General features: G+C 43.9%; 1 protein-coding gene across 1 annotated transcript in view; it reads left to right on the plus strand.

Annotated features, from left to right (window-relative positions):
- IGSF9B (immunoglobulin superfamily member 9B) overlaps positions 1-13,741 on the plus strand; it is a 1,080,599-nt gene that overhangs the window by 373,953 nt on the left and 692,905 nt on the right. Inside the window, exons 5-6 of the mRNA XM_069224455.1 lie at positions 10,554-10,671; positions 13,305-13,446. Coding sequence (XP_069080556.1) covers positions 10,554-10,671; positions 13,305-13,446 — 260 coding nt within the window. The remainder of the gene's footprint in view (positions 1-10,553; positions 10,672-13,304; positions 13,447-13,741) is intronic.

The raw sequence follows: 13,741 nt of genomic DNA on the forward strand, positions 1-13,741 counted from the left end.
CCTAAAACCCAGCACTCTATTCTATGGTGAAACAACAAGAAATGTTTGCTGGGTAGGGCTTTTATGGACCCAATAGCATCACAATGATCTCTTCACTCAGGGGGCGGGAGCACATCTGAGTTCAGAGTACCTGAAGGTCACAACAGCAGACTTGCCATATAAATTATCTTAAACTCATGGCAATCAGGCCAGCACTCGGGGCCTGATACAGGCTCTGCCACCAGCTGAGACAAGACATTCCTTACAGAGACAGACAACATAACTGTAGTGCATTACATCCAGGAGCAGGGAGAGGATTCACTTGGCCCAGCTGTCAGCTCCAGCCCAAAATGTATCCATACGTGCTCGACAATTAAGTGGAAGCAGTTTGTCCAATACTGTTTGAGTAAACAACTAGTCCCCCCTAAAGTATCAGTACACAACAGTGGATGCTATATTTTAGATCTGCAAAGGGCAGGGTTGACATTCATATTTATTTACATTTCATTGCAGTGGCAGCCTACATGCAAAACAGGGAATGTTCTCTCTTTAGAATAACTGTAGTCAAGGCCTTCACTGAAGGCTTTAACAAGTGATTTCTCCAAGAACTGCTCCACTGCCACCCTGGAATTTGAATGTGGACCTAATGAGACTTATTGGCCCTCTGTTTGAACCATCACATTTGTGAAATGCAGTTTTTGTTCCAGAGGGTGACATTCTTTACTGCTGTCACCTCTCTCAGGAGAGGCAGTGAGTTACAAGCTGTTAATTTGAAGGGACCTTTTATTCATCTGCACAAGGAGAGAGTGGTTTAAGAATAAACCCAACATTTATTCCAAATGTTTTCTCCTTTTCACATGAACCAGACAACTGAGGTGCCCGTTTTCTTCCCACACTTGGATTGTGGCTGAAAGGGCTTTGCACACACTTGGTGTTAAGAAAACAGATTCAAGTTTTTCAGTGATAGGGCTAAACCTATATGCATGACAAAGCAATCCTTTGTCGCTTTTGCAAAATCTAATTGCTAGATAGGTTGTTAAGTGTATTCAGACATGTTATGCAAAAGCTAAACCTACATTACATGTAATACCCCGGGCATATTCCACTCGGAAGAAATCAGCTACTGTGGACTTCTTAGGGAACATTCCCATGATAGACATATGAAAATCTATTACCTGGTCATCCCTGCACATGCTCAACAAGCACTATTGAGGGAGCATTCAAGCCCCCCAAGATGCCCCAGTTTGCCAGTTTTAAAAACTCTTTTCCAAACATCTGCGTCATCAGCTCACTAGCAAATGCATGGGGGAGAATACTATTTTATGTCTATGCAAAGCACATTTTTATACAGCAGCACATCCTGTGAACGGAAAATGTTGCTTACCCATGAACCATCTCTTTGTAGCTTGTAGTGCTGTGGATTTACACACCTACTCCCTCCTTCCCAGAAGTGAGTGATGATCCAGTATGTTTTACAAATTCAGTCCCTTCACAATGCAGAACACATACCTTTTCTATTGTATCTTACTGCACTCAACTGACATTACTCACACACTGAAAGAAACCAATTTGAGGTGGAGTTTTGCCCTGGTTCTGTGTGGGCTCACGGATAAATCACAAGGTATTTTGTGACTGGAAACTTCTTCAGAGAAAAACAACTTGCAAATCAAGACTAGATGGCAAAAGATTTTAAAGCATGTCAATCTACAGCACTTCAAGCTATGAACATATGGTTATAGGGTAAATAAAATTTTCCTTTCCTCCTATGGAAACCTCGTCAAAGTCATAAGCAATCCTCCCACCTTCTCAGATGAAGAAATAATTGTTTTCTCATGATTCTCAATATCCTACCTTTTTTGTAAAAATGTACCAACTTATATTACCATGAACAGAGCATGATGGTATACTGGAAAACTGTGATTCCTCAAAAGTGTAGTGTCCGTTTTCCAGCCTATGGGTTATCCAGCCTTTCTGTCTATATTGCCATGCTTTTTCTTGTTACTGTTTTCCTTTTTTACAAAATGTTTTGTGAAAGATCTTACTGGTCACAGCCTTTAATTTAGTGATTTTTAGAAAAAGAACATTGATTTATTTTTTTGAAATCACAAACACAATCTAGCTAAATGTAGCCTTTTTAGGCAGGAAAACAAGTTAATTTTTAAAGTGGGCTTTTCTACCTGATGTGGGCAGAACAATTCAGTACTTATGACTTTAATGAAAATTCCTCTGGACGAGAACCAGGATTAAAGGTAAGTAACTTTTCCTTCTTTGCACACATATGCTGCCTTTAGACCCTGTATAATGAGAAGCTTTTTTTTAATTAGTTAGATTTCCAAAAACATATAACAATAATATGATTCCCTGAATTTTCACGCTTGTGCCCCTCTGCAAGGATGTGATGGAGCGAGTACCCCTCCTAATCCGATCATTTATTTTGGTGATTATTTTTGTTGGGTGTCCAAGATATTATTTTTCTACAGAAGGTCACTGCTGTCTAAAGGGAGGATACAAAATCACCCCGAAAGTGTGCCACACAGCATCTACTCAAAACAGATATGTCAGAGGCATGATTCCCAGAGGCTGGGCTCAGCCGAGGGGTTAAATAAAGGGAGATGGACTGATCACTGTCTGCCTCAACACATGATCTGTAATTGTGGTGTCTACTGTGAGGCAGTGCAAGAGTAGGGTCTGAAGTACAGGTCACACCTTACTTACAACATAACATTGGGGACCAGGATGCATGAACACACATGCACCAACACTGCAAGCCAGCTTCTGAAGCTCAGGCATATCCAGTGTAAATGCAGACGATTGTCTCTTGGCCTCTTGTCTTCCATTTCTACTGTAGAGTATGGCCCAGATACCAATGCCCCAACACAGGGAGCACACCAGTTGAAGGCCCAGGGTGTAGTACGAACATGGGCTCTCCTATGTGCCATGAGTGAATGGCTGCAGATCCCTTCAATATGAGCAATGTGTACAAGAAGAAAAAAAGAGGGAAGATGCCAGTGGAAGAAAACATTACACAGGAAACAAAGGGGAGAAAATCCAACCTAAAAATAAAATAATAAATGTTCCGCTGACTTTAAGTTGCACCAGCTGTGACTGAGCATATAATAACTTGCCAAGCAGACAACTTTCCTCACAAGCATCCCCTGCAAGGGCACTTACAGTATGGTGATGCAAGGTGAAAGAAGCAAAAAGACACGATCACCGAAGAGCACAGGACATGCAAGATCACCGCACCAGCAAGCCCCATATATATATATATATATACAATAAAATTCAGTACTGTGCCAAGTCATGAGGGATGATACTCAGAGTGTTACACATGGCACAGAAAATGCTGAAGGTGCTGCAACTCTTGAAGGCAGAGAACAATAAGCTGGGCACCAAGCTTCAGCATATCAGGATGTTCATTGGACCTCTCCCACCAGTCAGTAAACTCGCAGACTCTACATCTGCAGTACCACGCTGGAAAATTAGTGTGAGCAGGCTAAACAATTACTTTTGTGCTACCCATAAGACAGATTTTTAAAATATATTTTTATTGTTTTTTTTACAGGCCACGCAATAATTGCATCCAGATTTGCCTTCTGAAATGACACATCTAATAGGTTATCAAACTGAGTGCACTTTCATACAATAAAGTTGAAAATTGGTACATATTGCTTATACTAATTCTGACAGTAATGGTAGGGGACATGTTATTAAGGGCCAGTAAATACTACTGTCATGCTGATGCAGTGTTATCAACTGGGGATGGAATGTAGAACTAAGGAAGGAGTGATGGAAGTTGCAGCGGTAGGCTGAAACGATTAAGAGAGGAACTTATGAATGTAGGCAGGCACGCATGTTGAGCGGAGGTCGCTAAGTTGGGCAAAGTGTGGACTCTGGGCTGGTGTGTTCATAAGGCAGGGGAGGGCACGGGGGGATATGGGCCCCAGGTTACCCCCCAGCAGTGCAATTCAGGAGGAGTGGAACTTAGTGGTCCAGGTCAGGTCTCCAGGCAGGATGCCCCCCTTGTGTGTACGTCAGGTGGAGATTGCTTGGGTGGGCTGTATGGTTCATGGGGGAGATCATTATTCCCTGTCCCTTGCAAGAATTGAGTGAGAAGGGTAGCCCATTGGGGAGAAATAGGTCACAGTCTGATCTCTTTATAGCAGAGGACTTCCTCCTCTGCTCCCCTGTGAGACAGATGGCACCATGAAGCGCTCACTACTTTACATTTTGCCCAGGAGGCAGTCTTCAAGCTTTTCCAGAACCTTCCTAACAAAGACAGTGCTAGTGATTATGACATGGCTGTTCTGACCCTCATCTCAGCACAGATTACAGGAGGTTCAAATTGAGCCAACTTTGGCAGAAGAAATGCGAGTTACTCAACTGTTTCTATGAACACCTAATTGAAATGGACACTATACGCATAGAAAATCAGATGTAATCGAAAGAGTTTCTGTCCCGCCCCATGGGTCTCACCAATGGTAGTCTATGCAAAACTAAAACAGCCTAAAGCTGTTAGACTATATATCGATATGAGGCTACCTAACAAAGAAATAAAAAGGCAATGTCATATAATACCTACATTTGATAATATACTAGCAGACATCAACTGTTTTCATTGGTTCTCCATGTTGGACAGAAACTTGATGCTAGGAATAAATACATCACAACTTTTTAATGCATGTGGGTATCAGGAGTTACTAAAGATGAATCTTCGGAATATCTCCAGCACCAGAAATATTCCAACATGCAATCCGCAAGAAACGTTCTAGACTATTCAATATATTAGTAATAGCATTGGTATTTGCTAGTAAACATTCAGGCAGCATAGAAGACTCAAGGAGGAACCAGAGACAGGGTCCTCTGGATAACTGATCTAGAAGTGATCGTATGTACTGTAAATGAAAAGGAGAGACTTAGTGGTTATGTACAATACAGCCTATATGTTGGAGGCATTTTGTTTGTTGTCTATTTCAATTTGTTTCCAGACTAGCTACTGTGTATCTTTCCTTTAAAGTCATGGCAATGTAAATTTGAACTCATGAATCCCACAGGGCAGTTACACAATCCACTGGTATCTAACAAAGCTAGCATTTCTACTCATTGTCCTACAGAACATAGCCGCAATTCAACAGCACCTATCCACAATTCAACATTATCTATCAACAGTCACACATAACCCGCTCCCAGTCTCAAAGCATCTAACCATAATCTCACATTACCCATCTCTAATTATGTTTATGCATCCACTTGGTTTACTCAACTCCCTGTTACACCTGCCTACTGTTCTGTAACAGCTAGACATAATCCCACTGCCTTGACTAAAATCCTTCAATAGTGCCTCCCATTGGTAAGGTGGTACTGCCTCTACACCTAACTGCTTCTTGTCTCATTTTCACAGTGTGTTGCATCCTCAACCCCAGACGTTCATGCTGTGAGATTTTTTTCTGCTTCATCCTTGATCAGGCCTTTGAGGATCAAATAAGACAAGCTCATGGCTTGCTCAGGATAATATGGGAAAGAGTATAAGAGATGGCCTGGGCTCTAACTAGGATGGTTATATAATGTTTAATGTTCAAATGTGTCTGATGGTCCTGCGGTGAGGACTTTTTACTGATTGAATTTCAGAGTTTTCCCATGATCCTTCTGCAGTGTTATTTGTTGCCTAAATTTCAGACCCTCTGATGAAAGGCCTCTGGGAGAGCCAGTTACTGCATAAATATACGAAGTGTGCCATGATCCTTCTGGGAGATCTACATGCTGCTTAAATTTCAGCTGTATAAATCAATACCCCTGCTTTATATTTAAGGGGTTTTCAATGATCCCCTGGGGGAGCTACATACTGCTCACATTCAAAAGGAGTCCAAGGGTTTTATAGGGTGGATACTCTCTACTCAAATTTCAGAAGCATCCAGTGATTCAGCTGGCATGACTACAAACTGCTTCATTTTCAGAGGCATGGTTGCTCTATGAGGGCTCATACTGCTTTCATTTTCAGAGGAATCCAGTAACATCACCCCCACACCCTAACCCCTCTGCCTAGCTACATATTGCTTAAATTTCAGACATACCCAATAGTCCTTCTTGGATGAAATATTGCTTACATTTCTGACATGTCTAATGATCCCTATTGTACAACAATGTTCTGTTTGATGTTAGAGGAGTTTGATCTCTCTGAGAGAGCTATGTACTGCTTAATTTTCAGTTTTGTGTGCTTAATTGTGGACAGAGGTGTTTGGGCTCCCTACCCAAAAGTCCCACAGCTTCCTATTTGCATACAATGGCAAACATAACTTTCTGGAGGAACCACAAATGATGTCCAGTTTGCAGTTCAATCAGTCACACGGCACGTCTGATTGCTTCATGTTGTTAACCATATTGTGGCACAGAGCTTTTTTCAATTCTACTCTAGTGAGGCCTCCAGTGATCAACAGACCATGCCCTGGGGAGGAGGAGTGATGCACTTAATCATAATACTTTTTTATGGTCATTTACCCCCCTATTCTTTAAATTTGATCATTGTTAGACCTGACAGCTTTAGGGTGGTCACCCCTAACTTTTTGCCTGCCTCCCTCCACTTTTTGGACACTGTTTTTGCTGGCTTTTAGACTCTGCACACTTTACCACTGCTAACCAGTGCTAAAGTGCATATGCTCTCTCCCTTTAAACATGGTAACCTTGGATCATAACTGATTGGACTATTTAATTTACTTATAAATCCCTAGTAATGTGCACTATATGTGCCTAGGGCCTGTAGATTAAATGCTACTAGTGGGCCTGCAGCACTGGTTGTGCCACCCACTTAAGTAGCCCCTTTACCTTGTCTCAGGCCTGCCATTGCAAGGCCTGTGTGTGCAGTTTCACTGTCACCTCGACTTGGCATTTAAAAGTACTTGCCAAGCCTAAACCTCCCCTTTCTCCACATGTAAGTTACCTCTAATGTGTGCCCTAGGTAACCCCTAGAGCAGGGTGCTGTGTGGGTGAAAGGCAGGACATGAACCTGTGTAGTTTACATGTCCTGGTAGTGTAAAACTCCTAAATTTGTTTATGCACTACTGTGAGGTCTGCTCCCTTCATAGGCTAACATTGGGGCTGCCCTCGTACAGTATTGAAGTGGTAGCTGCTGATCTGAAAGGAGTAGGAAGGTCATATTTAGTATGGCCAGAATGGTAATACCAAATCCTGCTGACTGGTGAAGTTGGATTTAATATTACTATTCTAGAAATGCCACTTTTTGAAAGTGAGCATTTCTTTGCACTTAAATCTTTCTGTGCCTTACAATCCACGTCTGGCTGGGCTTAGTTGACAGCTCCTTGTGCATTCACTCAGACACACCCCAAACACAGGGTACTCAGCCTCACTTGCATACATCTGCATTTTGAATGGGTCTTCCTGGGCTGGGAGGGTGGAGGGCCTGCTCTCACACAAAGGACTGCCACAACCCCTACTGGGACCCTGGCAGACAGGATGGACTGAAAGGGAACCTGGTGCACTTCTTAGCCACTCTTTGAAGTCTCCCCCCACTTCAAAGGCACATTTGGGTATAAAACAGGGCCTCTTCCCTACCTCATCAGACACTTGCTGGACAAGAAACCTGAACCAGAACCTGCATCCTGCCAAGAAGAACTGCCTGGCTCCCTAAAGGACTCACCTGACTGCTTTCTACAAAGGACTGCTGCCTTGCTGTTGCCCTGATGCCTTGCTGAACTCTTGCCTTGCTGCTGAAGTGCTCTCCAAGGGCTTGGATAGAGCTTGCCTCCTGTTCCCTGAAGTCTCAGGACTAAAAAGACTTCTCTTTTTCATTTGGAAGCCTTGGGCGCCGGAAAATTCGACACACAGCTTGCTCCGCGGGGAAAAATTCACTGCACGCCCATCCGGAAAGACGCCGCTCGACGCGACGCCTGCGGTGCGACCGGAACTTCGACGCACGGCCTCGCCTGAACAAACGCCGCCTGACTCCAGAAAGGAAATCGACGCGACGCCTGCCGTGAGGGAGAAGATTCCACGCACAGCCCACCGAAATGACGCGCAGCCGGAAAACAAGCCTAGGATTCCACGCACAGACCCCGGGACATCTGGTAATCCTGCGAACCACAGAAAGAGACTGTCCGCTCGCCAGAAAAAGACGCCCGACTTCCCCGCGTGAAAAATAACGACGCAAGTCTGTGTGTGCAGGGGACAAATCGACGCACACACCATTTTTCCATGTATCTCTTCTTCTGCGGCCCTTTGCGGAGATTTTCCTTTTTAAACCAGGTACTTTGTGCTTGAAAGAGACTTTGGGGGTCATTCCAACTTTGGAGGAGGTGGTAATCCGTCCCAAATGTGACGGATTTACCACCAGCCGTATTACGAGTTCCATAGGATATAATGGACTTGTAATACGGCTGGTGGTATATCCGTCACTTTACCGTCACTTTTGGGACGGATTACCACTTCCTCCAAAGTTGGAATAACCCCCTTTGTTTGCTTTTTAAGGACTTAAGACACTTTATATCACTTTTCAGTGATATCTCTACAATTTCATATTGCATCTTTATTCGTTTTGACCTGCAAATATCCAGATAAACATTATATATTTTTCTAAACACTGTGTGGTGTATTTTTGTGGTGCTATATTGTGTTATGGTATGATTTATTGCACAAATACTTTACACATTGCCTTCTAAGTTAAGCCTGACTGCTCATGCCAAGCTACCAGAGGGTGGGCACAGGATAATTTTGGATTGTGTGTGACTTACCTTGACTAGAGTGAGGGTTCTTGCTTGGACAGGGGGTAACCTGACTGCCAACCAAAAACCCCATTTCTAACAATCATTAAGCTATCTTTGCTGTGAATGGGTGCTTCAGGACTAGCCAGTCAGAGGAAGTTGATAAGTCAGAGGTCAGACAGACCTATTAACGAGGCCTCAAAGAATTCAGTTAAATGTGGCAGCTCAGCTTCTATGGAGTAGATTGCGTAGAAAGTTAGGATCTCAAAACAGTAGTACTGCTAAATCTCTTGCAGAGCATGTACAGTTTATTTGTTGATCTTCCTTACGGAATTGTCTCCAGTGCATGCAAATTGTCCCTCGCCAAGGATTCCGCTGTATTTTTAGCTTTAGCAATTTGATCCTTATACATCTAGTCCTGTACTGTGATGGGAAAGTCAAATTATGATCTCCAAAATACAAAGTAGCAGGAGTGATAAAGCATGGCGCTGCTGGACATCTTACGCGACAACTACCAACAGCAAAAATGAATGGCATTTGAAAGCTATACAGAAAACAAAAAACTCTGTGTCAATATGAAAAAGACTAAAATACAGCTTTTTGGAAACAGAAAAAAAGAATTTAAACGGTATCTGGGAAAAGATAGAAGCTACAATTTATCGTTATATGCGTATGCATTTAACTTTAAAATTAAGGCGGATGAAGCATTTGGAGGTAATTAAACCTAATGCCTTCTCAACAATTATGGAACTGGGGATATTCAGGACAGAGTTCGGGCCCTAGGTTGGACCCAGTCTTGACGGCATATAAAGCACTGGTACAGACAAAATGGATATATGGCTCAGAAATTATGTATTTAAATGGGACTAGGAACTGGAATAATATTGAAGGGCAATGCCTAAAAAGGATACTCCATCTCCCGGCATCCTCTGTGGTCCAAGCCATAAGGCTAGAAATAAGGCTAACGGGATAGTGGCATTTTGAGATAAGTTACTGGTGACAAGTGATGTAAAGATTTAATTGTGTTGTAGGGATGAAATAATGAGGAGTGAACGGAAATGGGCAGTTAATGCAGGATGTATACTCACAGAGGTAAAAAGTCGGTCTTCATTGGGCCACTCTAGGTGGGATCGCCTTGTTGAATGGTCCAAAAAGGATTTTGCATGCCAAAACTGAATCTGTCCCCAGAGCTAGATATATTTTATATGTTAAGAAAAATAAGTTCCCTTCCCTATGTTGGAAGTCCTGACATCTGTGTGGCTCCTTTCCCAATCTTATGGCATTGTAAATACAGGCATGAGGCAGGAAATTTTAAAATTTCGAATTGGAGTTAACTCTTTGTATTCTTATCATGAGATAGCTAACTCGCTAAAGGAAACTGATGAAACGCTAAAATGTGCATACTTTAATGGATTGCTTATTTTTTTATATCTGTGCGTCCAAAGGTTTTAAAACCAGTTTTATTGAAATATGCGGTGACGGAGCGGCAACATTTTCTGACATGTTTATCTAGAATTGAATCTTATGATGTCACCTGTTCAATAGGATTTTACTTACGGGCGATTAAGGAAAGTTTAAAAAATAAATTCAAATTATAAAGTGTTATTTGGAGGGTGACATTTGATGTGCTTTATTTAGGATTGTAGAGCTTCATGGGATATCACGTTGTGATTACAAGGATATATATATTTTTTATTTTCATGTAATACTGTTTTCCAATTGTTTGATGGACTATGGTCTACTAATATTGAACTGAACTGACAGCTACCAACCTCCTACGCTGCTCTATTGATAACCCTCTGTAAAACTTATTTGGTGCAAAGATGGCTCTGCTCAGTTTTACTTTGTTTCTTCCCATTGCAGGTGAGCGATGGGAGTTTGACTGTTGCCTCCATTGGCCGCGATGATCGAGGAGCCTACACCTGCCGCGCCTACAGTATTCAGGGTGAAGCCATGCACACTACGCGACTGCTCGTGCAAGGTAAGTTATTTCTTCCCTTATCTCCGTGATCCTTGAAGTCCAGCCCCATGAGTCCGACTAATATCCAGAGGTGGACTGACCATTAACTCAATGTGATGACTGCTTGCTAGACTGGCTGCACTGAATACTTTGGGAAAGCTCCTGTTTTAGGGCTGCTTCCTTGTAGTTGTTCTCACATTCCTACTCGTTTGCATCGCAAAAGGTAGAAATGTGTTTCAACAGGTTCTTTTTGCGGACACCTTTTGTGCTGCAGCTTGTCCCTCCCAATTATCATATACCCAAACATTGGTCCCTCATCTGCACATATGTCGCAGGCAACTCAGTTTCAAGCCCTCTGCACAGCTCATATTCAAAGACTTGCATGGCTGTGAGAGGGACATCCAGTCTGGGCCTCCGGCCCTGTTTGATCATATTATTGTGGATTTAGTATTTTGCCACTGTTCTCAGACCTTGGTCTTGCTTGCCACCTAGCTCATGACTTCCATACAGGGCCTTAACTTTCATTGTAGTAGGTACTATGACAGTGCGGCACGAAGATGTGAGGGATCACTGCACAGACTGCTTCGGTAGTGACTGCTAAATGCCCCCAGTTACGGCTGTTTTTTTACACCTAACGTTAAAGCAGGCTGAGTTTTAGGTTGCTCCCATTAGATAGCGGCGCTGTGTTTTACAAGACGTGCCATCTGTTGCTAGACTTATTGTGAGCTGACCAGGAACATACAGGGGATTGGTTGGCTTTCAAATCATACTCATTTGCCTCCTTATATGTGACCCACTTTGTAAGTCTTGTGTTTGTACTTCCCATGGAGCATAGCCTCTTTACTTTTTCTTTTGATGGGCTGCTCTCTATGCTTTCAGTGTGTGCTTTTCTAGGACTACCTTCTTCCTTTTGCTTAAGCATTCTGTAAGAGTGCATGTGTTTTACAGCTGTCTCCCGCTATAGTTTCTACCGCTGTACTGCATGTTGCTATTTGTCATCTGTGTGCTTCTCCCCTCCCCCTCCATGTCACGATCAACATCATGTATTTACCCTGTTGCTTTATCGCTTATGTGCTTCCCCCCACTTGCTCCTCATTCTTCTCACCTATTGCTTCTCGCCCCCACCCCTCTGTGGTGCTCCCCCCCGCCCGTGCTCTTCTTCTTTGTCACCAGTTTCTCCACTCCAACCTCATGCTGCCCCCCACGCTCTCTGTGTCGCTTCCCTCGCCCGTATTTCAAAAAAGACTTTCATGCGTTTGTTTTCTTTTTATTTGCAGATTCCGCCCTGGGCCCTTGTTAAAGGTCATTTGTAATTGCATTTTTAGGGATATTCTTCTTTTTGAAATATGTGGTCAGGACCTAGGGTCCTTGGGCTGTCTGTTGTGGTCTGTGATAATGAACTAGAGATCGTGTTCTCCCTATTGTGGTCCATATTAAAGGCCCTTTTTTGGTCCATGGTACTTGTCATGGGACCTTAGCCCCATTTCCCTGTTGAGGTCCTTATTAATGGGTTGGGACATTTGCCCTCTGTGGTTTAAGACCTGTGTCTATTTCTTTATGGAATTCCCGTGGTACTGGTTTCATCACAAGTGAGTGGAATGCTTGCTGTACACATTGAGAATGCTTAAAGCAGTCGATTATTGCCTCTCACCTGGGTGGACTCGACGCTGCAGTCAGAAAAACAAATTGTGGTAATGTTACGAAGGCGGTGGGTGGCCTGTTTTTAGGGCCGTAGTGAAGACCTAGATCCTTATACTTGTTAAAAGTTTGATAATAAGCGAGGTGCCTGTGATCTTTGTAGAAGGCTGGAGATCCCTCTAGTCTAGAGCATCGCACTCTCTGGGGTACATCCCTAACGGTTACCTAGGTGCTGTGCACTTTCTGGTAGAGGGCTTGGACCCTACGCTTTTACTGTGCTTCCAGAGGCCCAGTAATTGTGGGCCGTGGGTTTTCTTAAGGTCCGTGGTAGTAGCCTAGGGGCTGTAGACGCGCTTGGTAGGAGGCCTACCGATAGCAAATGAGACCTGGGGTGCCTGGGATAGCCAATGGGACCTGGGCCTCCTAGTAGCCAAGACCTGGAGGTAAAATGGGGGCTACGGACTCTTACAGAAGCCTAGCAGAGCGTGGTAACGTCGTGGGTACTTAATAATGCTTACAGACGTTTGCCTAAAACAGAAGGGCTGTGGCATACGTGTTAGCAAAGACCAAGGGACCCGGCTCTCTATGCTTTCAGGTACCTATGTATAACATAGGGGCTCTAGACTCTGAATGCATAGGCTTGGACTCTAGGGACGCATGCATTCGCTGCTTACAGATGCCAGAGTATAACAGCTGGGCTTTCCACTCCATGCTTGCAGTAACATATACATAACCCGGGGGGGGGGGGGGGGGGTGGCGGGAGGGCGGCCAATCATAATCACTTGCGGGTGACCCACGCTAACCCTTTGTCAGAGGCCTTCCTCGAGTTCAGAGCCCAGTTTCGGTGTGAGTTTGGCCAGTGTGCAGTAAAGCGGGTGTAAGCCTGAGGCGCGCCTCTCCAGAGACAGCCTCGTCAGCGGTGCACAGAATTGCGTGCTGAGTGCCTACATGTGTCGGTGACATCATGGCCTCCCTTTGGATGCTGAGGTAATTGTTTGTTCTCTGCTTTCCCCCAGGACCACCCTTCATCATTTCCCCTCCCGAGAACATCACTGTAAACATATCCCAGGATGCACTGCTCACCTGCCAGGCGGAGGCGTATCCGGGCAACCTGACTTACACCTGGTACTGGGAGGAGGAAAACGTCTTCTTCAAGAAGTAAGAATAGCTGTGTTTGTCCACAATCTGTGCAGGTCCCCTTCTCTGCTTGCCTGCAGAGTCGGGACCACCGTCTTCCCTACCAGAAGTCCTTCGCCCGCTCACTTGTGTCCGTACTTGCACTTCACCTCACGCATGTCCAGGCCCCACATATCTTTGTGCGCATGTTAAATTCAAGTGTTTGACTGTAATAATGTTTTCATGCTGACTCATATTGTTGGACAGTGCTGGTCCTGCCACACGGTAGTAGATACAAACAATCCGGTCAATTATTACAATATCCAAGAAACATGCA

The sequence above is a fragment of the Pleurodeles waltl genome, chromosome 3_1 (genome assembly GCF_031143425.1).
Source record: "Pleurodeles waltl isolate 20211129_DDA chromosome 3_1, aPleWal1.hap1.20221129, whole genome shotgun sequence".
Classification (NCBI taxonomy): Eukaryota; Metazoa; Chordata; class Amphibia; order Caudata; family Salamandridae; genus Pleurodeles; species Pleurodeles waltl.